Below are 23588 nucleotides of genomic sequence, written 5' to 3'. Positions count from 1 at the left end.
ACCCCAAAGGTATGATCCTAAGCAAATATTTCAATAATAGAATGGGTGCTACAGTCGATCGGGACTACGCAGCCAAATGCTTAGCAAAAAAATAGCATATGAAAAAGACACAAAATGATTTCATTGATAGACGTTGCCGAACGGCAGGAATACAGTTAAGGCTTACAAAAAACACTCTATCGACTCCTCGATCACTCAATACAGTCAAAGGCCTTGTCGGGAATAGCCTCAAGAAGCTGGACTCGGTTGACATCCTTGTCGGAGAAAGCTTCAAGGAGGTGGCCGTTCGCATTCAGCTGGACGAGCGTGGCGTTGATGGCCAGTTCGAATGAGTGGACGATCCGGTTGGTCGCCTTCTCCAAAAATGGCTCCGAGCGGAGGTATTGATGTTTCATGGCAGCAAAGCGACCCGACTCGGCCTCCTGGTAGGTCTTCAAAGAAGCACGCGAAACCTCCAATTCCTCTTCAAGGCGCTTCACTTGGCCTTGAAGTTCAGTCTCCTTTGCCGAACGACTCTCCCGCTCTGCCGATAAGGAGTCCTTTGCTTTCTTCAGATCTTCGACCAACTGTCGGGCTTCTTTATTCTTTTCTTCTAAGTCGGCGATGACCCGTTGTTTCCATGTGGAGGCCAGCTCAAGCTTCTTGTCATAAGTCTTTAACTGTGCCTCTATTTGGCCCAGCCTGCTGGCCTGCTCGATCGATTTCTGCTGCTCCTCAACGAAGAGTCGTTGGGTCTTCTCCAGCTCGGTTCTCAGCCGTACGGATGGTGGTCCCTAAGAGGAGGAGCCTTCTCCAGAAATTGTAAGCCTCTTCAGCTCATCCTCCACTTGTGTCAGTCGTTGGCACATAGAAATATTCTCCACCCAGTACTGAAAACAAATATTAGTGTCGAGCGGAGGTAATTTACTAGTTTATTAAAAATACTAACCCCGGTGGACATCTCTAGATGGCTGTCGGCCAGTGCGCCTGGAGGTTTCATGGCCGCTTGTGCCCTCGCCTCCTCCCAAATATGGGTGAGCCGACCTCTGATGTAGACTTGGTGCTGGGGAGAGCTGGGCTGGTCGCCTAGCGCAAGAAGGTCCTCAGTAGGCAAGCGAAGGGTGGCGGTGATGGATCATCTCCCGCCCGACACCAATTGAGCAAAGGCAGAAGGGTCAGATGTTTGAGCAGGGAGCACTGGAAGAATGACAGATCGGGTTATCTTCCACCTAGCCGGTGGAAGGGAGGTGATAGGCTCAACGGGGGAGTGGCTCTTGCAGTTCAGCCACTGACGGGGTCCGATCGGAGGAAGTGACCTCCACTGCTGTGGGAGCTGGAGACGCGACGCCCCCCCTACAGAAGCTTGTATGGCCGAAGTGGCGGATCGGGAGGGCGCGTCCGCTCGGCGCCTCTTACGGGTGAGCGGCATGTCATCGCCCGAAGACCCCGAACCTTCAGTAGGAAGGACAGGCAACGCCTCTCGAACCGCTCCGGGATCGGTTGCCCCTCCCACTTTGGGCGCCCGCTCGGTGGTCCTGTCGCCTGTAGTTGCAGTTTCCCCAGTCGTGCCCTCTTGCAAGCCGACCGGGGTCAAACCCAGTCGCTCCATCTCCTTAGCAGCAATTGCCTCGATTTCAGTTTGCTTAGCCTTCATTATTCCGGCCGCTCGGGTGCGCATCATAATGTCAGCTCTAAAAGAAGAACAGAATCAGTTAGACTTAAAAGAAGAAAGTTAAGAAATTTAATACCTAAGCTGCTCGGGAGCTTTACTCGTGATGGCATCCTTAAGATGTGTGCAGTATCCTCGTGATGTGCAATGCATCCTTGAGATGTAATATGATCCGTCCGATCGGCAGGGGACACGAGGACATAGAAATTTAGGGACAGAGGATTTGAACTCAATGTCAGTTCCTCTGCCGATCGGACGTATCAGATTACATCTGAAGGCATCATGACATCCTTAATATGTGTGCAGTATCCTCGTGATGTGCAATGTTTCCTTGAGATGTAATATGATCCGTCTGATCGGCAGAGGACACGGGGACAGAGAAATTTGGGGACAGAAGATTTGAACTGACATTGAGTTCAAATCCTCTGTCCCCAAATTTCTCTGTCCCCGTGTCCCCTGCCGATCGGACGGATCAGATTACATCTCAAGGATGCATTGCACATCACGAAGATACTGCACACATTTTAAGGATGCCACGATGCCTTGAGATGTAATCTGATCCATCCGATCGACAGGGGACACGGGGACAAAAAAATTTATGGACAGAAGATTTGAACTATTGCACCAGTGTACCAGAACACTTTTTATATATATATCTCTGTTTTTAAAATTTTTAAATTCATATATTAGCCCTGTTAAAATTAAGCACGTGTGATAAATTAAAATAAGGCGTAACCGTTCACGTCTAATCAACTCCGGCGCCCGGAACCCGCTAACCCTGATCGCTGATATGAAGACACCGATGGCTGATGCGCAGTAACATGGGCGGCGTCGACAAGGGCGGAATCAGGCGTGTTGCAATGGCGGTCGCTGGAGACATGGCGGCTCCGTTGCGGTCGCCGTGTTTTTTCTGCCAGATGGCTCGGGGCTCCACCTCCGCTGATCTCCTATTCGCCGTCAGTATCTCCCTCTTCCTTTCGTCATCGGTTTTACTTTGTTGTTTCGTTTCAGATTATCTTTCATTTACAGGACGAGATGGTGATCGCCTTCCGTGATATTAGACCCGCCGCCTTCAGGTGATTTTTTCCTCCCTTCAGCTTATTTAAATATATTCAAAGATCCGAGATTTGGTAAAGGAACAGGATTTATGATAATGGTGATTTTAGACGCAACCTTTCTATATGAAACTTCTGATGGGATGGTTTTCTCATAGGTATATTCGTACTAATGAAACTTCTATAATAGCTTTAAACTGCTCCAAATTCAAAAACAAATAGTTGTATGAATTACCTGGATCTTCTAGAGTGTATGCCTTCTTTTTCAAACTTAAAGCAATATAGGGCTATGTAACAACTTTAAAAATTGCAACATGGTCTTAAACTGCTCTAAATCTATAAATATGCACTCCTGCGACTTTAATAGACCATCTAAATTTGAGATCTACATTTCTTTTCAATATTAGGGTCAAGTGACATTTTTGTTCAAAACTGCTACGAGACTGCTCTAATTCTAAGAAATATATGCTCCTACAAGTTCAATAAACTCTCTGGAATATATGAATGAGTTCCCTTGACCCTCTTGAGTTGAGATCTACATTTAAAAACAAAATTCCTATATGACAAAAAACTCCTCTGAATTTTGAAACAAAGAGTTCTATAAATTCATTGGATCCTATAGAGTGGATGTATAATCTCATTCTCTAATTTAGAGCACTTTAAATTCATGTAGCAATTTTAAACAAAATTTTAGACGATCTTAAATTGATTGAAATACAAAAACAAACAATCCAAATTCTTATGAGTTTTTGGACTCCTCAAGATGTAAAATTCACTACTACTTTTCGGTGTTGAACAAGTTTCAAAACTACCGTATGACCCTAAACTGCTTTAAGTTTTAAAACAAACAATGTCTTATGAGTTCCTGGATCCTCTAAGAGTATAAGTATGACTTGCCTTTTCAATTTAGAGCAATTTAGCATCATATAATAATTTTTAATAAAATTGGCATATCATCCTAAATTATTCTAAATCTAGAAATTTACACATTTATAAGTTGAATAGACTCTTTGCCCCCCCCCAATTTTAAAGGAGTTTAGTGTCATGTAACAATTTTATTCTAACTCCTTTCTATACTACCCTTCGACTCGTATATTTTCTTTGTTCATACGACTATTACCATTATTAATCTCTAGTGATTTACACACATGATGAATGATACGATTTGTGTTCATGTGGTGATGTATAGATCTTATGTGAGCATATAAGAGTTGAGATATAGTATGGGTTTCTCATATATAGAATTATTCATGTTGAACAACAACAACAATAATCAAGCCTTTATCCCACTAAGTAGAGTTGGCTATATGAATCCTCCTACGTCAATAGGCTCAATCTCCTACTATATCCTCATCTATATTTAAATGAATTTAATCATGTTTTATCATTAATAACGAAGTCTTCTTTGGTCTCCTTTTATCTTGATCAATGTAAGTATTTATCATGGTTTTATATCGCCTAACTGAGACATTTATTAGTCATCTAAGTACATGTCCATACTATTTTAAACAAGTCTCTTCAAGTATTCCCTTAATAGGCGCAATCTCGACTTTTTCTAATATTCTAATTTCTTATCCTGCCCATCCTAGTATGCCCGTATATCTACTTTAACATCCTTATCTTTGCAACTCTTATCTTGTGTGCTCTCTTTATTGTCCAATATTCAACTCCATATAAAATAGTAGTTCTGACCATGGTTTAAAATTTCGAGTCATGCCAAAGTTTCGGTCTCTAACCGGAACGATATGGTTTCGGTATTGAATAGTGTCGTGTTGTGCCATACAGTTTAGCTAGTTTTTAATTTTGAAATATAAATGTTAGGAAAAACAAGTAAATATATTTTTCTTTAAAGAAAATTGATATATCAATAGCTCGAATTAAAATTGATAAATGATAATATATTACCTTTCTAATACCAAAAGGAGTAACGTGAATTAGATGGAAGCATTGGTTCTTGTAGGATTCTAATTAAATCAATTCACAAGTTTTTCAATGCCCAGATTAAATAGTCATCCCATGACATTCAATATAGATATTGATTTAGATATTTATATAGAGAGTAATTAATATATAAAATTTACTATAAATTAGTTAATAAATAAAAATAAATTATTTATTCAATTCATAAACAGTTTAACAATTTTCCTCATAAAATTTCCTAATATATCACTAATTAAATTATTTAAATAAACATGAAATAAAAAATTTAGATATTTATATAGAGAATAATTAATAGATAAAATTTTCCTTTAATAGTTTCATAATAATCTCATAGAATTTTTTTCTTATTTTTTACTTTATTTTATTTTTATTTAATATAAAAAATGATAAAAAATATTAATTTATATATAATAATTATATAAATTAATTATTAGTTTATTTAATTAATTAATATATATATTTATATAATTCTATAGTCTATATAATATGTATATTAAATACTATAATTTATATTACATTCAAAAATTAAATTTATTTAAAAGATTCAAATTTATTTTAATTTTTGAATTATTTATAAAATTGTAAATCGTTTTTTAATTTTAAACTATTTTAATTTATAAAATTAATTTAAAATTTAACTTTGAATAAATTATAAATATGAATTCAAAATTTTCAATTAAAATATTTTTGTGTTTAAATTTTTAATAAAAAATAATAAAAATATAAATTTATACATCATAATTATATTAGTTAATTATATTTTATATAACAATTAATTATGAATTATATATATTTTAAATAATATATTACATATTTATGCATATAATTTTAATTTTATTTTTAATAAATTACAAATATAAATTTAAAATTTAAATATTTTTATTTTTTAATATTTTAAATTTATATATTATAATTATATTTGTTAATTAATAATTTATTTAATTAATTGTTGATTTATATAATATATATATAAATAATTACCATTTATATAATAATTAATTATTAATTAGAAATTCTATATATATAATAATAATTATATATTTATATATACAAATGACATATTTTATAAAAATTTAATATAACACTATTATAATAATAAGTTTAATGGATCCATTCATTGAATATTTGTCATAGTTTTAACGCTGGTTGATAACTTAATGCAATCCACCTACTTTATCCGAGCTTTGGACAGGCCATAATTGGTTTGTCACGGGCAGAGTTTGTTATAATAATAAGTTATAACATAAAATATATATTTTATTTAAATATAACAGTTTTAATTAAAAATGTTATATTGAAGTTTTTACTTTTTTAATAAAACCCTATTCATTTCTTAATCGCCATTCTCCTTTACTTTCACCGATTCTGCCATTCGCCTTCTTCCCCTGCTCGCGATTCCGATTGCAGCACTTCTCTATCAAAGACGAGGCGGCGAGCACGCTTCTTCTTTGGTGAGGCGACGAGGCGGTGAGGCTGTGCACCGACATCTGGTGTCGGTCCCATCGAAATGGTAAATATCGTGCGTATTGAGCATAACTGCTCGATATTTTAAACCATGGTTCTGATTGTTCTTTTATAAAACTTCACTTTAAACTTTAGAGATCATAAAAAAAACACCAAACACCCTCCATTTTAATCATCTTGGTTGTATCTTATGTGAAACATCATCAATCCCTCATTTTTTTTTGCAAAAAGGATCCTAACCTCCTATTTTAATAATTGTCTTGTTACGTCTACTACTATTAAGGTTAAATTTCATATATTCTATTTTTACTCTGCTAAACCTAAAATGTTTAACTTCCAATGTCTCTTGTCAAGATTCAAGCTTAGCATTTACTCCTTCATATGTTTCATCGACCAAGACAATATCATCTGCAAACAATATACAATATAGCAACAAGTGAGTTAGTATAAAAAGATATGGACTTAGAGTTGATCCTTAATATAATACTATTTTTATAAGAAATACCTTGGTTAATTCGCCCGGAGTCTTCATTATTGGCATTATATTTTCATACATATCCTTAATCATTATAATATATATTATGCTAACACCTTTTTTTAGAATTCTTCACATAATTTCTTTTGGGACTCTCATAAGTTTTTTGTGGATCAATAAATATCGTGTGTAAATCTTCACGGAGGCCACATAGTAGCTACAATGAGGTTGCGGCGACATCGTAGAGGCCTCCGCAAGTTCGCTTCCGCCTTGTGGCTTTGTTGGTGCCAAAAGAGTATCGGTGCCGGTTACGGACGGGCACGAATTGGCACCCCAATCCTTGGTGGCCACAAATGACCTGGTTTAGACTGAACTCAATTGTCTTAATATCTGAAGTTATCCTTTTTGGGTATTTACAACTTGTGAATAGGAACTTAAATATATTTTTTGTAAGTGATACATACATTCCATATCAATTATATGCATGTTACTCTTATGTTTCATCTTCTATATTGTTGTTGGTTAATATGGATTCTTATACTTCATGTGTTTGGCATCGTATAATTAACATATCTTTTATGCAGAAGTATAAATTTGATGTGTCGAATAATATATTTTATAAGTATATTGGTTTTGTTATTTATATAAATATACTATATACTGTTTGATTATGCTTTTGTCTTGTTGGGTTTAATAGTTTATGACTTCATTTCTAGATGTTTATATTTGTTACGTTTTATTTCCACCTTACACATTGATTTTTTTCTCTAGGCATTATCTGGTGATACCTGTTAAGCACATACCCACAGTCAAACATCTCAATCGAAGTACAGAAGACCATCATTTAGGTTCGACCCTTGTTATATAACATAAAGATGCCAGAGAAAAAATGGAACTCTTTCTCAAAATATTATTCGTTGATGGATGTTCTGCATCAAGGAAAATGCTAGAACTTTTAATAAATTATTGCTTTGCAGTCAATCACATGCTGAATGTGGGAAAAACCCTTTTGGAAAGAGACGCACCTCAATCCAATTACAGGTATTATCTGAAAGTTCTGTACTTCCCTTTGTTTTGTGTTGCAATACTTTCTTTAACTTCAATGGTCAGTGTGATGTCCAAGTGAGGTTGGTTCTCTTTTACCTTACAAAAAATAACAATAACAGAGAAGAAAGCAGTTAGACACCATGAGAATCATTAGCAATACATAGGTGTAAGTTGTGGGCATGTTTGTTTAAATTTGAATGGTTTAGGGAGAGTTTATATTAAAGAGCGGGCGTCTGAGCTACTCACGAGCAAAAATATGTATGAGTTATTATGTAATTTTTAGACATGCACTACGATATGTGTATAATGTGAGGCTTTGTGCAATGATATCTTTTTTCTCATGATAAAATCTCATAGGAAAGGCAAACTACAATTTGGGTAATTTGGAAACTTCCTCATCCTTGTTAAGCAGGGGAGGACTTCCAACTTACTCCACATCTGCAGGAGCCTCATTTGATAGACCACCATAGTCATTTAACTTTAATATACTCTTGTTCATGCACAAAGTTATGAGAAGGAAACAGCTGAGAGAACTATCATACAAGATTTTCGTTGGACATGACTGTTCATTAACAGTTCGCTTCCAAATGATTGAAATCTAATTAATCATCGACTCTATAAATGTTCTAGTGATGATGTGTATCTGCTTTCTTTAAGGTGGTAAGGTTATAACTCTGGAGTTGGATCATAATATTCCCATTTACATTTAGCAACCAATTTCATAGCCAGTAAATGAGAGACTGATCATTAGAATTTTGGAAATAGCAATATAAAAGTGGATCTATGTTATGGACCGTAGGCAAGCTCATGCAACAAATTTTGAATCTGGAGCCCATCAAATACAAGAGATATACGCACGACAGATTTAGAAAGAAGAGTGCATATCAAGAGAATTGATTCAACTATAATAATTGATTTTTGTTAAGGTCACATATCTTTTAGTTTCAGTAGAATTGCTTCTAGTATCTTTATTTTTAGTAAGAATAAAACCTTTCTTATTCTTCCTTTGTCGAGAAGGAACGTCAGTAGTTGTGTTTAAATAGCTAGAATAATGCAATAAAGATCACGACTAAATTTACAAAAAAGAAATCAAACTGCCTACATCAAGAGGTTCTCTAATCCCAACGAGCCTCAAATTGGCCTACCACCATAGGTAGTCAAGGTCGTAAAACTAAGACGACAAAGATTGATTCCATCGATCATCCGATTAATCGTCCCATTTAACGATCCATATTCAAGGGCCATAACAATCTACCTAGTAGGAAATTTCCCAATCTTGATTTTCTACGTTTGTGAAGATGCATTGTTAGGGTTTCCTTTACGAACAAATACAAAGTTAGATCCATGTCAGATCTCACCTGAATCAACTCATTTATCCCCACAAACATGGTTAAAAAAGGTTAAGAAATTGAGTTGTTGTCAATGTTCGGTAGCACTCTGATTCCATGATATAAATGCTAAGCAACTATCAATAACTGCAGTTTCCTTATTAAAGATGTTAAATCTTTGAGTTTTTCATGTAATGTGAACTCACCTATTGACCAACCGGAGATCGAATTTGTACAAGTTAGAATTGTTCATGATTCTCCATTTCTGTTTTTGCAGATTTGGTTTCCATCAACCACCATTTTATAGTGTTGATCATCTTCATCTTCATTGTTTAGCACTGCCATTTATACCGAGGTATAGTTACAAAATGTATTGCTTACAGCAATCTTCAATACTTCTCAGACTCTGTGGACTATAACTTAAAGGTTCTTTCATTCTCATTGACAGTTGGAAACGTCTGAAATATTCTTCATTGGGTCATTTTGGCTTTATCGAAGCCGATAAATTGTTGGCCAAGATCAGGCCTTTGTCAGAATTGTCCTCACAGTTGTGACATCAAAAGCAAACCGGAGGACATTATTTATCTGGTGGGCTGTTCTCTCAGATTGTACAAAACAAGGTGCGCTCATTGTTTTTAATTCATGATTTTTCATGCAAAAATTTGGTGTTCTATTTTTCATTAATTATGTTGATTATTTTTACCTATTTGCTTAAGTTGATATTAGTTAGTTTCTATTCCCATTTAATTGCCCAAGAGGGACTAAGAATTTTTGTTTAGCTGAATTAATTTTTAATATCCAAAGTTTTTTTTTTTTTTACTTTTTCCCTCCTTGGTATAAAAGCAAGGTTATTTGGATTACTTTTATGTTAATCAAATAGATGGCTAGACCTGACCCTGGGTCAGGTTCGGGCTCGTAACCAGGTCAACGGATCGGTTGTTGGTTGCCCGATGACCCGGGTCGTCAGGCCAATCGGAATCGGCCCGGCATGCCGGGCCAGTTCTGGTTCCATGCCCCCAAAACCGGTGAACCGTCAGTTAACCGCTAGTTTTTTTTTTTTTTTTTTGTTTTGTGGTCGTTGGAACTGACCGACGGTTCCTAGCTGTTGGAATATCCAGTTAACCGACGGTTCCTAGCCATTGAGGGAGGCGGGGATGATTTTTTGGGTGTTTTTTTTTTAAATGGTTAAGACCATTTAATCATTTTTTGATCAATAACTATGATTTAGTGTCCGCTACTATCCAAACTCTATAAATAAAGAGTTCATTTCATCATTTTCACACATATCTTCTCTACTCTCATTTTTCATTTCACATTTTTTATACGTTTTCGACTGCAAGTCTCCATTTCTACACATTTTCGTTTCTAATTTTCGACTACGGAAGGAGGCCGTGGAGCTTCATCATCTCAATCTTGGAGGGGAAAGGAAATAGTGAATCCTCACGAGGACCCCAATATTCAATCCATCAATGATGAGGCCGAGCAACTTCTAATTCTGACACTCGAAACATAAGGAAGCAATGATGCAATTATTTCTGAGGTTCGAGAAATTCCTCCTCTAAAATATTCTATTTTCACTAAACATTTTGAGAAGGTCACTCTTTCGTCGGAAGAATTGCGTGCAAAATGTAAGCACCGCAATGTTTCCTACAAATTCCAAGCCGACGACGGCTATGGGTCATTGAATTGACATATAGAAACGAAGCACCCGACCGAATATTGACTCGACCGTTTTCAAACACAATTATCTAGATTTTCTTCAACTAGCAGTAGAATTGATTCAGATTTATTTTTATATTTTGATAAAAAATTAAGAGAATCATTAGCTAAATTTATTTCCGTAGAACATCTTTCTTTTAATTTTGGATCTAAATGCACATTTGAAAATTTTCATAAAGAATCTTTTAATCCATGTGCTAAACATGTTTCTAGTATTATACTTACTTGTATAATTTAAAAAATAGTAAAACAAGGAAAAAAATTTAATTAATGAATTTAGTAAATTAAATAATAAAGTTTCTTTATGTTCCGATATTTGAAGTGTTCATAAGCAAAGACATTCATATATGGGTGTGACTTGCCATTGGATTGATAACTCTTGGAACCTCCAAAAAAAAGATTGTTAGCTTATAGAGTTTTTAATGAATCGTATACTGCACATAACATCGGACAATTATTATGGTTAATTTTTGAAGAATATGGATTAACTCATAAAATATTTTCAATATCATTAAATAATGCTAGTTTCAATACTGCTTGTATAGAAGAACTAAAATTTATTTGTCAACATGTTATTAGTGGTTTATTTTTCATATTTGTTGTGTATGCTATTTAAATTTATGTATTCAAGATGGATTAAAAATTTTAAAAAATCATATTAAACCAATTAGAACTGCAATTTCTTATTTATGGTCGCATCCATTTATAATGAAACAATGAAATAAGTTTTGTAAAACTAATGGAACTAGATCTAAAAAATTTCCACGTGGTGTACTAACGCGTTGAAATTCAATATATCAATTATTATAAGATTCATTTCAATATAAAGAATTATTATGTTTATTTTTTTTTATAAAATACTAATATTAATATATTTATTTTCACAATAATGGAATATTTATAGTAATATTTATGAAATTTTAAAAGTATTTAACGATGCAATCGAACAACTTTCCGGTGTTTATTATCCCACTGATCATTTAATTTTAGAAAAATTTTCTCGTATTAATAGTGATCTTTATCTTCTAGGATATTAGCTATGAAAACTAAATGGAAAAAATATTTTTATGTTATTCCTGAAATTTATTTAATTGTATTTGCTTTAAATCCTAAATTTAAATCAGAAGTTTTACCAGAAATATTAACTTTGTATTATGACACTTTAATTCCAAATAAAGATTCTTTTTCTCCTTATCTAGTTAATATTATGTATAATGTTTGAATTTATTTATATGATATTTATAATCAATATTATAAAATATGGAATACAATTTAATATTTCTGAAACACAACAAACTACTAGTAGTAATTTAAAACTTATAAAAACACAACTTTTATTAAAAGAACGGACGGAACATCCACGATGATTCTCAAGTTTCACACAGGACCTTGAGAATTATTTTATGACTTTTGATTTTAGTAAAGCGGATAACGAAAATTTTGATGTCCTAAAGTGGTGGTTACAAAAGGCTCAAAGCTTTCCCGTCCTTTCTGTGTTTGTCAAAGAAATTTTAGCTTGTCTAGTATCAACTATTGCTGACGTTCAGTGCCCGCGACAACATAGGGGTGTCAATTCGGGTGGGTCGGGTCAGGTTGGGTCGGGTTGAGTTTTTTTTTTTTTTTAACCCAACCCGAACCCGACCCGAACCCGAGTTCAACCCAAAACACCTCAATCAGAACCCGAACCCGACCAACCCGATCAACCCGAACCCGACCTATATAACCCGAAAATCCTATTCAAAACGACTTTTTTGGACTATTTTCCCTATAATTCTTCACTTTTATCTCAATACTCCACCATTATCATACAAACATGATATTAATATATATAAAAACATCTAAATTTTTAAAATAAAATTTGATTTAACCCCAAAAAAAACCCACAAAGCCCTATATTTAAGTCAACCCGGGTCAACCCGAACCCAACCCGAAACTTTTTTACTCTCCAACCCTCCAACCCGAACCCGACTCGAACCTGAAAATGTCCAACCCGAACCTGATTTTTTTCGGGTCGACTCGAGTTGGGTCGTCGGGTCGGGTTCCCTACGACAGCATATTAGATGAACAATAATCGACTTTGTCTCCCGATCCATTGGAAGCTCAAGTATTACTTGACGATTAGACTAGAGTCGAGAAAAGAATCCAAGGAATGCAACTTTCTGATAACGAAGTCGAAGATTTTGATACCAAAGGAATGAATACAACGGAAACGGGAAATGGAAGTGAGTAACAATGTCACTTCCTAATGTAAAAGGGTAAAAATGTAAAAGAGCTACGTGGGCTTTGATTCTCCTATACCCTAAGGGGATATGTAGGCAACTTAAATAAGTGCAAGCCCTTTTTTTAATAAATTTTAAATTTTTTAATATAATAATCTTGAACCATAGCGAACTGTGAACCAAACCTTGAATCGAACCGAACTGATAGTTTTGAATTGTAAACCGTAGCCGTCTTGGGCCGTTAAGGTTAAGGGTTGACCTGTCAAGAACCGTCAAGCCGTCTGTTCCGGACGGTGGTCAGGTCTATTGAGGACTCCGAAAATAATAACAATACTATGATCAAGTGAATAAATTATTTAATTTGTAAATCACAAATGGAGGATTTTCTTTGTTATTTTAATTATGAAAATATTCTTTTGGGGGATGAAGGTAAATCTGAGAATATCTCTTACAAAGATTGGGAAAAACTAAATGGAAAGACTAGACAATGGGTGGATAGGAACAATATCTTGACATGTAAATTATTTGCAAATCAATAAAAATTAATAAAATTGAGCAATGTATACTTTACTTATTCATCTGTTCATGGTGGCAAAAGGCGACTATGCTTGCCCTCCGTCCCCGCCAATTCGTCCCAGGATCAACACGGAGGAGACAAATTACGAGTGGCTACTAGTCTTTGGAATAATGATCGGCGCATAAGGGAGATATTTATCTCAGCTATACCGAGATTCGAATCCCAGACATCATGGTGATAATACCTCATGCGCTAGCCACTAGACTATCCGAGGGGATCTCATTCATTTGTTCAACTTATTGGTGTTATGGTCCTTCCCACGTGGTTATAGTTGGATCCCCTATTTAAAAATAAAGATAAAAAAGTTAATTAGTGCTGTGTATCTTATATACCCACAAAGCCCTTGAAAAGATATGAGAAAAATGAGAGAAATTAAAAAAAAAAAAAGACAAAGAGGAATAGAAAAAACTGACAAAGGAAGAAAAAAAAGTTGGAATTTTTTAAATAAAATGCAAAATCTGATGCTGAATCTTCTTTTAATATTTTTTATGTTGGTCAAAATCTAAGTTGTATTTTGGTGAGATCTAAACTGCTCAATTTAATGAAATTTGTTAAATTCATCTCTTTCGGTTCAGTATTTTGGTTGAATAGTTTGTAATTGCTATCTTCTAGAATTGCCAGAGAAGAAGACTTCGTGCAGTCATTATTTTTTCATATTCACTTGATATTAGTTTGGCTCATGTGTCCATTAAATTGCACAAAGAGGGAGAAAAAGAATTTATATGTTTTTCCTTTTTTTTTTGAAATCCAAAATATTGTCCATAGATTATATTACTTTTCTTGTGTTAATTAAATATAGGACTCAATAAACAATAATAATACTATGATCAAGCTAACAATTATATATTATTTAATTTGTAAGTACGAATGGAGGATTTGTTTTGTTATTTTAATTGCAAAAATATTTTTTTGGACGCTGAAGGCCAACCCAAGAATGTGTCTTATAAGGGTTGGGAAAAATTAAACGGAAAAACAGTTGGAAAGATTAGACAATTGGGTGGATGATGACATATATCAATAGGCTGTATTATCCTTGTTGTACCTTGACTTGTAATTATTTTCTTATTAATAAAAATTAATAAAATTGTTGGGAAAAAAAATTACATGGATGTCCTATTTTGTTTTTTTTTTTTCTTTTTCATATTTTCTTGTTATGTCTCAGTAGTTTTCCTTCGCTCATTTAGAAATAAAACTAAAAATAATTAAGATAGTTAATTTTATATACTCATAAAGTCCTAGAGAAGAAGTAAAGAAAAAGGGAGCATAGATAAAAAAAGAGAGAGAGAGAGAGAGATATTAAAAATAAAGATAGAAAAAACTGAAAGAAAGAAATAAATTTTTTTTCTCAAGCAAAAAACATAAGATAAGATTTGATGAAGATTCTTCTTCGCATCATATTTTGGTAAGTTGTTGGTCATGATCTAAGTTAGATTTAATCAATTTGGATTGTCCAATTTCCTATTTTATTGTTAGTATTTTAGTGAGATCTAAACTTTTTAATTTGATGAAATTTGTTAAAATTCATCTCTCTTTTTTTGTATATCAGATAGATAATTTTCCTTCTAGTTCGCCGATTGGATAAATCCGAAGCACAACTTATGTATACTCCGAAATCAACATTCAAAATATTCATCATTAGAGCTGTTCCTTTGAGCGTTTTACCATAGCATCATATCCATGGGGGTTTGAATTCATCTCTTTTGGTTGAGTAGATGATGGTTGTTGTCTTCTAGAATTGTTGTTAAAGAAGACTTGTTGTATCTATTATTTTTAATACGGGAGTTTTTCAATGGGATAAAACTCATGGCTTTTTCACCCATATTGGCGAATTTTTCATGTAAAGATTTGATGTCTTATTATTTATTTTGCTAAATTGATTTGTAAAATCCGAAAGGTGTTTTGCATATTTATGACTTCTTTTTTACAAGTATTAAAGCACGATTGTCTGGGATTACTTTTGTGCTAATCAAATAGAGGACTCAGAGAACAATAGCATGTTCAAGGTGTAACAATTATAAATTTTTCAACTTTGAAAGTCTTCAATTTTTTTTTTAAAATTATGAAAATTCTCTTTTGGGTGATGAATGCAAACCAAGAATGTCTTACAAACATTAGGAAAAACTAAAGGGAAAGGTAGTTGGAAAAATTAGATAATGGGTGGATAATTGCATGTATCAACATGCTGCAAAATCTTTATGATATCTAGACTTGTTAATAATTTGCTCGATCAATAAAAAATAATAAAATTGTCAATGTCACATGGATGTCTTAGTTTGTATCATTTCCCCTATGTTTTTCTTGTTATGTTTTAACATATCCCTTTACCTTATTCATCCATTTAGCTTATTGTTGTGGTTTTGTTGGTGCAATCAGACTCTGGTTTGGCTTGCTAAACAAATTAGTATGTTAAAAGTCAAAGAACTTTAAGTGAGTCAAAATTGATTAGATATTTGGGAGACAAGAAGTTTAACAAATGTTGAAAGTGTGAAGTCCAAGTGTTGGCAAGTGAATAAAATTCTAGCAGGTCAAGATTTACGTAAAGTTTGACAAGTGAATGTCTTATCTAGTCTTGGTGGATCTTAAGTTAGACAAGTGGAAGTTCTAGCATCTTAAAGGGGGCATAAGACTAGACATTTGAAAGTCAAGGGTGACTAACAGTAGGTAGATATGAAAGTCCTAGAGCAAGGCTTCTTGACATGTTCAAGTCCTAGAGGCAAAGCCTCTTGGCAAGTGGATGTCCCGGAGGCAAGGATTCATTGCAAGTTGAAATATAAGAAGCAAGACCTTTTGATAAGTGAAAATTTTAGTAGATCAAGGTTGATTGAAATAATACATTTAAGAAAGTCTAGAAGACAAAACTACTCTTAGCATGAGAAGTCCCAGAGATAAAGCCTTTTGGCAAGACAAGTCTTGGAGGAATGACCTTCTAACATGAAAGTCTGAGCGAGACGAGAGTCTACAAGTGACCTCTAATATGAGTTTTGGGTAGACTTGATATAGGTGAGGACTCAACCTAGTAAACAAAATGTTTTTATTCATGAGTCTGATGATATAATAATAATAATAATAATAAGGTTGGGTAACGTCGAGTCTTGGGTGATCGGTTTGATTCTATGAAAATTTTTTACCAGTCATATAAATCGAAAAGTACGGTCTGATTATACAATAGAAGAGCTAGAAGAAGGCCATCGATCTGACACAATTATACTTCAACAACTGGATGACCTAGATGCTACTATTGATCAATTGACTAATGACATGTTTCAGTTGATTAAGGTTAATGTTGCGATGCAGAATGCTGATGAAATTAAGTCAATAGTCAAGTCAACTAATCAAACCAAAAACAATAGGCGGCTGTTGAGAACAAGAAGAATATAAGAAGACAAATAAGAAGATATTTTAGCAGCATTCAAAAGAAGAGGTCTAATATTGTAATTGTTAATTTATTCTATTATTCATTTATATTGTCTTGTTCATATTTAGAAAGATGGTAAGAGATTTCTCTACCGCTAGAAAAAATTTAAGAAGGACAAAAGAAAAAGGGATTTCAGGAGTAACTCACTAACTAGCTATAAGTTGGGGAGTAACAACTCAGGATTCTGACTCATGTAATGACCGAGTGTTAGTATTGCTCTTCTTTGTTTGTGTTTGATTTTATTTTCATTGTGTATTAGCATGATTGTATACATGAACAAGCTATTAGAAGTGGTTGGCTATTCAACCCCTCTAGTTTCTCTATTGATCCAACACCTTCCACATGGAGATAGTGGGATTCTCTTTTAAAAATAAAGTTGAAATATTAATATAATATATCTTATATACACATAAAACCTTAGAAAAGATATGGCCTCTCCTCGAAGCCAAGTGCCTCGCCTAGGATACATTCACTATAGGTGAACTTCCATCTCAAAAAACCTTAATCCACCTTGAGTGAGTGGACTTTATCCCCACAAAGCCTTATGGATTTTTGTCAAAGTGCATAAACATACTAGGGTCAAATTACATGTTGAAATACATTATTTAACAGCATGAGTTAAACCTTCAAATGAGGGACTTCTTGTCCTAAATCAAATTTAAAGCTAAACTCAATCTCAAAGTTTTGCAAAGGTTTACAATGGTGTAAGACAAGTGAAGTTGGGATTTCTAAGCAAATGCAATCAACTAAAAAATGGATTTAGAGAGTAGAATGTTATGTTCAAGCTATAGACTATAGTAGACTGGTTTTGGAATTAATTAATTTTCTAGTTAGTCGTTGGCTACACAACGACTATGTTTTTCCAATCAATTGATTGGAGGCTAGTTCAACTTATTAGAGGTGGGCAAAATAGAGTTATTGGGGATGAGTCTATAAAAATTCTTGGAGAGCATTGAGTTGGTATCCATGGAAATTATCATGAACTCCTCCATACAAGCATATACATTTCTCAAAGGTCTCCAAGGGTTTAGACAACATTGAAGGCTTCAACTCAAGTGCCTTGGTACTATATTCTTAGTTACTTTTACATTCATTGTATTATGAGAGAGAAATGATCACATGGAAACATCATGGGCTAGGATTGTAAGAGGTTTGCTCTATTATCTCTTGTGAAGAGATGAGATTAGTGGAATTATTACGGCTGACACATTTGGCCCATCATAAGTCGTGGACTAAGAGTAGGGTCTCCAAATCATATTAAATCTTTTGTTAATGTGTTTCTTTTGTGTTTATTATTTATATTGTGTATTCGATATACTTTACATATACAAACAGACAAGCACTTTTGAGTAATTAACAATTCATTTGCAAGACGTTTCAATTTAGGTGAATGGCTACTTCCACTCTTCCCCTCTAGCCAAGGTTGATCTTTGCCATTAATTTTTTTATAGGACTATCATATTGTCCTCAAAAATCTTATTCTAATTTTTAGTATATATCCTAAATGGACTTTTCTAAGGATACCTTTCACATAAAATGCTCCTAAACTTTATTTCTCATGAGTAAGCCTTCATAATCAATTATTGAGAGCCCCCTACTCCAACATTATCCTTTTCTTCACTGTGCATCGAATTAAAGACATGTACCACCCCTTCTTTCGGCCAACCCATTGTTCAAGAATAGACATTACATGTATAATGTAGTGGTAAAGTATTTAAAGGAATGAATAGGAAGAGAAACATAATTTGAATTCTAATAGTGATGAAAATTCTAAAAATATATTTGGTAGGTCAACTAAGAGAAAAGATTATCAATTTTTAGAATTAGTCGGATAAAATCTAGACATCGAGATTATAAAAGACAGTCTAATACATAAAATTCTTATCAAAACGAGATCTAGAGAAGGATCAAATCATATTTGATTTATTATATACAGTTTTAATTTACATTATAAGAAATTATTTTTGTGACCATATGATATTAATTTTTACCGTGTCAAGACACTGAGATTATATACATATATTTTTTAAAAAAAAACGACATTACATAACAGTCTTGAGTAGGGACATGGACCATGGCTCACTCAAATCCCACCTCACTTTGTTTTGAACTTTACAACCCAGATACAAATTACAATGTCTTGCCCACAATCCAGGCTGTGATCCAAACACTACAGGGGACTGTTCATTGTTTGATTGATCCCTCAGACACACTCTCTCTCTCTCAATCAAGAGTCAGTACCAACTGCATGCATGAGCACAGAATGCCTTGTGCTTTTGTCTTGAATGAAAGTGACTCATCAATCAGGCACATCATCATTGTACTGTCACTGTCACTAGCGCCATTTCTTGGACATGGATGGCTCCAATCTTTTAACTCAGTTGCTAGTTGACCAAGTGATGGATGAGCAAGGACAGTATTAAGCTATAATCCTAATCTAATCTAGTGAGCAATGAATAGTTTCATGGATCTGTCAGGTGCTGCAGCTGCATTCACTGAATCATTGTGGCAGGTCACCAGGCAGCCACTGCCATTTGATCGACTGTCTCTCGACTGCTTGGATCTAACAGGTCGTATTGTGCAGGAAGCAAAAGCTCCACAAAGAATGAGAGCATGATTCTGTGCCCTGCAAGAACAGAAGCCAACATGGACATTTCTGAAAAAACAAAACTGCAGTGAAATTTGTCTACCGAGATTAGATTAGAAGATGACATTCTGGTAAGCAAAAAAAAAAAAAAAATCAATTTTTTGATCATTTGTAGATGAACTATTTTTGGCATATGCCTAAGGGGATAAAAGTAGTATGTTAGGTGTCGAAGACTTAACTTTATTTAAAATGTAAATATAGATGAGGATAAATGTGATGAATGCTTATTGATGTTACCCAAGGGGGGCAAAATAAAGCCAAGACACATGTATGTTTCAAGATAAACTGGATTAATCATTGGGCCTGATAAATCTTTTGATCTTTCAACACTGGTAGTTTTTGCAGCATTCAGTACAGGATTTTTCCTTATCCAGAATTAAAAATGAGGAATTTGAGGCCTCAGAATCTCAGATATAGAGAGAAATTTTTATTTTTTCAAGGAAAATGTATCACCTTTTAGGTGACTTACCTGGAGTCCATAGTTTTGCAATGGCTGGTGGCTGAAACATCAGTTTAGTATTTCATCCCTATAGACCTGAAGATCACACTAGCATGGAGACGAGACTGACGAACTGGTTTACACAACAAACTCTTTCAACAATTTAGTCATCGCAAATACAACTTAAGGCAGTGTTTGCCCTTCTCTAACTGTTCACTCGACTTCATATGCTGATATTCACTTCTTCCTTCTTTTATGTTTCAGTTCTTCATTAAATAAAAGAGTTCAGTCATCAGTGACTCTTGTTTCTCCTCGACAGGAACCAGGCTCTAATTTGTAAGAATCAGTTGTGACTATCTAATCTTTCTAATAAAGTATTTTCCTCCTTAGCAATGAATTCTTATGAGCTAGCTAACTACAATGATAGGACATGTATCGATCACTTAAGTTTAAACTAAAACACAAAACAGTGACCCTAGTGTATCAAAATCTTGAAAGATTGCCCAATAGAATCATGAGAATTAAGATGGTAAACATCAGCAGAAGACAACATAACATCGAAAGAGATTACAGATCCTAATGAAGTATGAGAAACTAAGAGCCAGGTTTTTTGTAGGTTTACCAGAATAAGGTACAAGGATAACATGCCTGTAGTCTGGTAGTTCTTCAGCACCTCCAAGCTGACACAGACACGAGCTCCTTCTGCTGCCAGTATAGTAAAATTGAAGCTTGGCGCTTGTCGACATGAAATCCTCTAACAGGTACCCTCTTCAGAAGGCATTCGGCCTGTGTCTTCGTAAACTCGCTGAATTGTATGGGTACAAAACCTGTGGCAGTAAAGTATGTTTGCCAAGGGAGAATTTTGTTGGCAATTCGGTGCCGTCCAAGAACACAATTCTCTATCCTTGGCTGTAGATGGAACTTCTCAATGTTGCTAACCACATCTTGGTCGGTTCCAGATGCGTCAATGGATTCGATAAGCGCCATGAAAGATTGAAAAGCATGGACAAAATGCTGAAAGAATGACAGGTCCATCCTCTCACACCCCTGGTCGATTGAAACAACAATCTTCGGGGAGAGCTGTTTAATCAGATGAAGAAGAGTCATGAAGGAGAGGTTGCCAGAGCCTACAGGGAGGTTCACAGCGACAGCTTCACCACTGATCCCAAGTAGCTGCAAGGGATCGAATGAATCGAGGCTATAGACGTTAAACTCGAACGGAATCTTAAGGTCACTTGCTAAATTAGTGAGGTTGTCCTGGACAAGGCAGAGCTCCAAGTGGTTACAGGAGGAGAGTGACAAGAAGACTGTGATTTTGAGCAGCCGCACCGGACTTGTGGCGGAGGAATGCCTTTGGGCCAGTTCCTGCATGAACGAAGACCATTGCCCGCCGTATCCAATATCAAAGTCGACGATATGAATCCGATCGGAACCATTAAGCTCCTCGAGGAGGGCCTGGATGCAGGTGAAGTTGGAAAATTGGATCGAGGGGGAGACCTCGGAAAATGCCTTGTAAGCACTGAGCTTGTGCACAATGTCCCATTGAGTGGCCGGAGGAGAAGTCAAAGGAAGAGCAGAATTAAGTCCATTAGAGAGGATCAGCTGCAATGCCTCCTTGAAGTAAAAAGCACAACGATTGAGAGGTTTCCCTGAGGGAGAGGGAAGCTGGTGATTGAGCCGCGTCAATATCCCCTGCGCGCCGACTGAATTGCCGGCTTCCACCATCTTGGCAGCCTCAAACAGTAGGTTGGCTAAGGACTGTTGTTGCTGCTGCTGGCCGGTTGGCGGCGCCGGCGGCTTCACGAACATTTGCCGGAGATGAGGAAGAGGAAAGCTAGGGGTTTCCTTCTGTATCTGCTGCGGCGGCTGCTGCTGTTGAAGCAGCGGTTGGTGGCGTTTGGGCTGGATGGAGAAGAAGAGCTGCGGTAGCTGCTGGCACTCCCTTTGTCCGGCATCGAGGAAGAAAGGCGACGAACTCAGGTTGGTTGATGCCCGCCGGTTGGCGTCCTCCTGACAGAGATCTGGCAATAGAGAGAGCGGCACAGAGAGGGAGTTGCTGGCAGCCGCCATAGGGAAGAACTGAGCGCCGGTGCCAACGGTGGCGCTTTTTTTGTCGGTGCTTTCTAAGGGAGGAGACGCCCAGCTGTTACTGCTCCAAGCACCGCCGGAAGTGATGCTAGAGGCTAAAGCAGAAGGACCGACGACGGAAGCCGAGGCGGAGAGCTCGTTCCTGCTCCTTCCAATCGACTCGAGCCCAAAGGCAGGGTAGAGATCACCGAACCCTAATCCAGCACTAACTCCGTCAAAATCCGCCAGCTCATGGCAGAGGAGCTGCTGCTTAATCCCAGCAACGGAGGGGCCACCGACATCGCTCATTACCCATCGGAGAAAGGCTTGCTCCCGGATGGGGTAGGCCGTGGAAGCCTCCGACAGCATCGCCTGCCAGTCGTCGATTCCAAGACTGCACTTTTCACCTCCGGCTACAAAGCCCATGCCTAGCCCCGGCGGAGTCGGCTCCAATTCGCCCGACCATTCCTCCTTCCCCGCCGCGCTTCCCCCGCCCCCTTCGGCGGCGGCGTTGCCGGAGGCCGCCGCCACTCCGGCGGTGTCGAAGGAACAGTCGCTGACCAGGGAGGAAGACAGTGTGACCGTGGAGGTGGGGGGACTAGGGCTACGGTAACCGAGCACCGATCTTGGCTCCACCACGTCTTGGATCGCAAACTCCGATCGCTTATCCAACCAGAAAAGAACCTGATTTCCCTCAGACGTCGTCGCCGCTGCTTCAAAACCACTCTTCCCCTGGACACGAAAGGGGAAACCCCTCATCTACTGCAAGAAGCCAGATCCAACTCCTCCTCCCGTCTTCACTCCAACGTCAAAAAAAGGAAAAAATTTTGAGAGCCGGAACAGCAGAAGCCGGACGAACAAGAAATCCCTACTTCGTCCCGCCTCATCCACAAGATACGCCATCCATTTCAAAGGAGACGAACGCGGAAGCTTTTGCTGTTGTTCTTTACCCCTTCCCCTTCCATACCTTTCGTAATCGTCTGCAACACCATCTTTCCACCCGACTGGTTTGAAATCGCCGCCTTTTCTGCAAGTTTTTTTTTCCCTCTGCTCGAATCCGCCTCTCCAATTTCTCCCTTTATCCTCCTCTTCTCGGACTGCAATTGCTGCGTTCCCAGTCCCACCACCGTAAAAATCCTTCCTTTTTTCGCGATTTCTTGTACCCTTGGCGCTCTACAATCACGCAGTCGCCCAATTCGAGCGAGCCTCGCTCCGTAATTACGATGCGGATGGGAAAACAGTGTTAAAAACTTTTCCGGTTTATTTGCTGGACTGATATTCGCAAGGGTGTTTTGGTCCTTAAACCGGCACCGCTTTTTGTGCAACTTAATAATATTTTAATTTCCCTTTTATAAAATTATCAAATAAATATTTTATTATATTTTTATTTAAGAATACCTTCACTTTAACCTAGCACTATAATATAATAAAATATAATATTCACTCTTATCAAAATTATTATATATAAAATATTCTTTATTAATTTAATTAAAAATGTTTAAACTCTATTAAAATTATTTTAACAAGATCAAAATCACTTTAAAATT

At 36.2% G+C, this 23588-nt stretch overlaps 2 protein-coding genes across 3 annotated transcripts; one reads left to right on the top strand and one right to left on the bottom strand.

The window, feature by feature from the left end:
• The first annotated feature begins 2428 nt into the window (after positions 1-2428).
• Positions 2429-15400, top strand: LOC122017746 (bifunctional adenosine 5'-phosphosulfate phosphorylase/adenylylsulfatase HINT4-like). Its single transcript, XM_042575428.1, has 7 exons — positions 2429-2604; positions 2678-2724; positions 7355-7431; positions 7561-7624; positions 9236-9313; positions 9407-9578; positions 15020-15400. The coding sequence occupies exons 1-6, from the start codon at positions 2458-2460 to the stop codon at positions 9510-9512; spliced, it is 519 nt and encodes a 172-aa protein (XP_042431362.1). The 5' UTR covers positions 2429-2457; the 3' UTR covers positions 9513-9578; positions 15020-15400.
• Positions 15401-18872: 3472 nt separating this feature from the next.
• LOC122014863 (scarecrow-like protein 6) lies at positions 18873-23296 on the bottom strand. Of its 2 annotated transcripts, none has more exons than XM_042571352.1 (2): positions 20623-23296; positions 18873-19514 (listed from the first exon to the last, which is right to left on the bottom strand). In XM_042571352.1, exon 1 carries the CDS (start codon positions 22798-22800, stop codon positions 20641-20643), a length of 2160 nt encoding a protein of 719 aa, XP_042427286.1. In that variant the 5' UTR covers positions 22801-23296; the 3' UTR covers positions 18873-19514; positions 20623-20640. The 2 variants fall into 2 exon arrangements, with proteins under 2 accessions (XP_042427286.1, XP_042427285.1); XM_042571351.1 differs by having other exon boundaries at positions 20597-23295.
• Between the last annotated feature and the right edge of the window lie 292 nt (positions 23297-23588).

The sequence above is a fragment of the Zingiber officinale genome, chromosome 8B (assembly GCF_018446385.1).
Source record: "Zingiber officinale cultivar Zhangliang chromosome 8B, Zo_v1.1, whole genome shotgun sequence".
Lineage (NCBI taxonomy): Eukaryota > Viridiplantae > Streptophyta > Magnoliopsida > Zingiberales > Zingiberaceae > Zingiber > Zingiber officinale.
This window is presented reverse-complemented; position numbering and strand designations above follow the sequence as displayed.

Excerpts from the sequence above, each read along its gene's own strand:
- LOC122017746 (XM_042575428.1), top strand. The coding sequence starts at position 2,458 with ATGCGCAGTAACATGGGCGGCGTCGACAAGGGCGGAATCAGGCGTGTT. Across the intron at positions 7,432-7,560 it reads TACAGAAGACCATCATTTAG|TCAATCACATGCTGAATGTG; the intron begins GTTCGACCCTTG and ends ATTGCTTTGCAG. Across the intron at positions 7,625-9,235 it reads GCACCTCAATCCAATTACAG|ATTTGGTTTCCATCAACCAC; the intron begins GTATTATCTGAA and ends CTGTTTTTGCAG.
- LOC122014863 (XM_042571352.1), bottom strand. The coding sequence starts at position 22,800 with ATGAGGGGTTTCCCCTTTCGTGTCCAGGGGAAGAGTGGTTTTGAAGCA.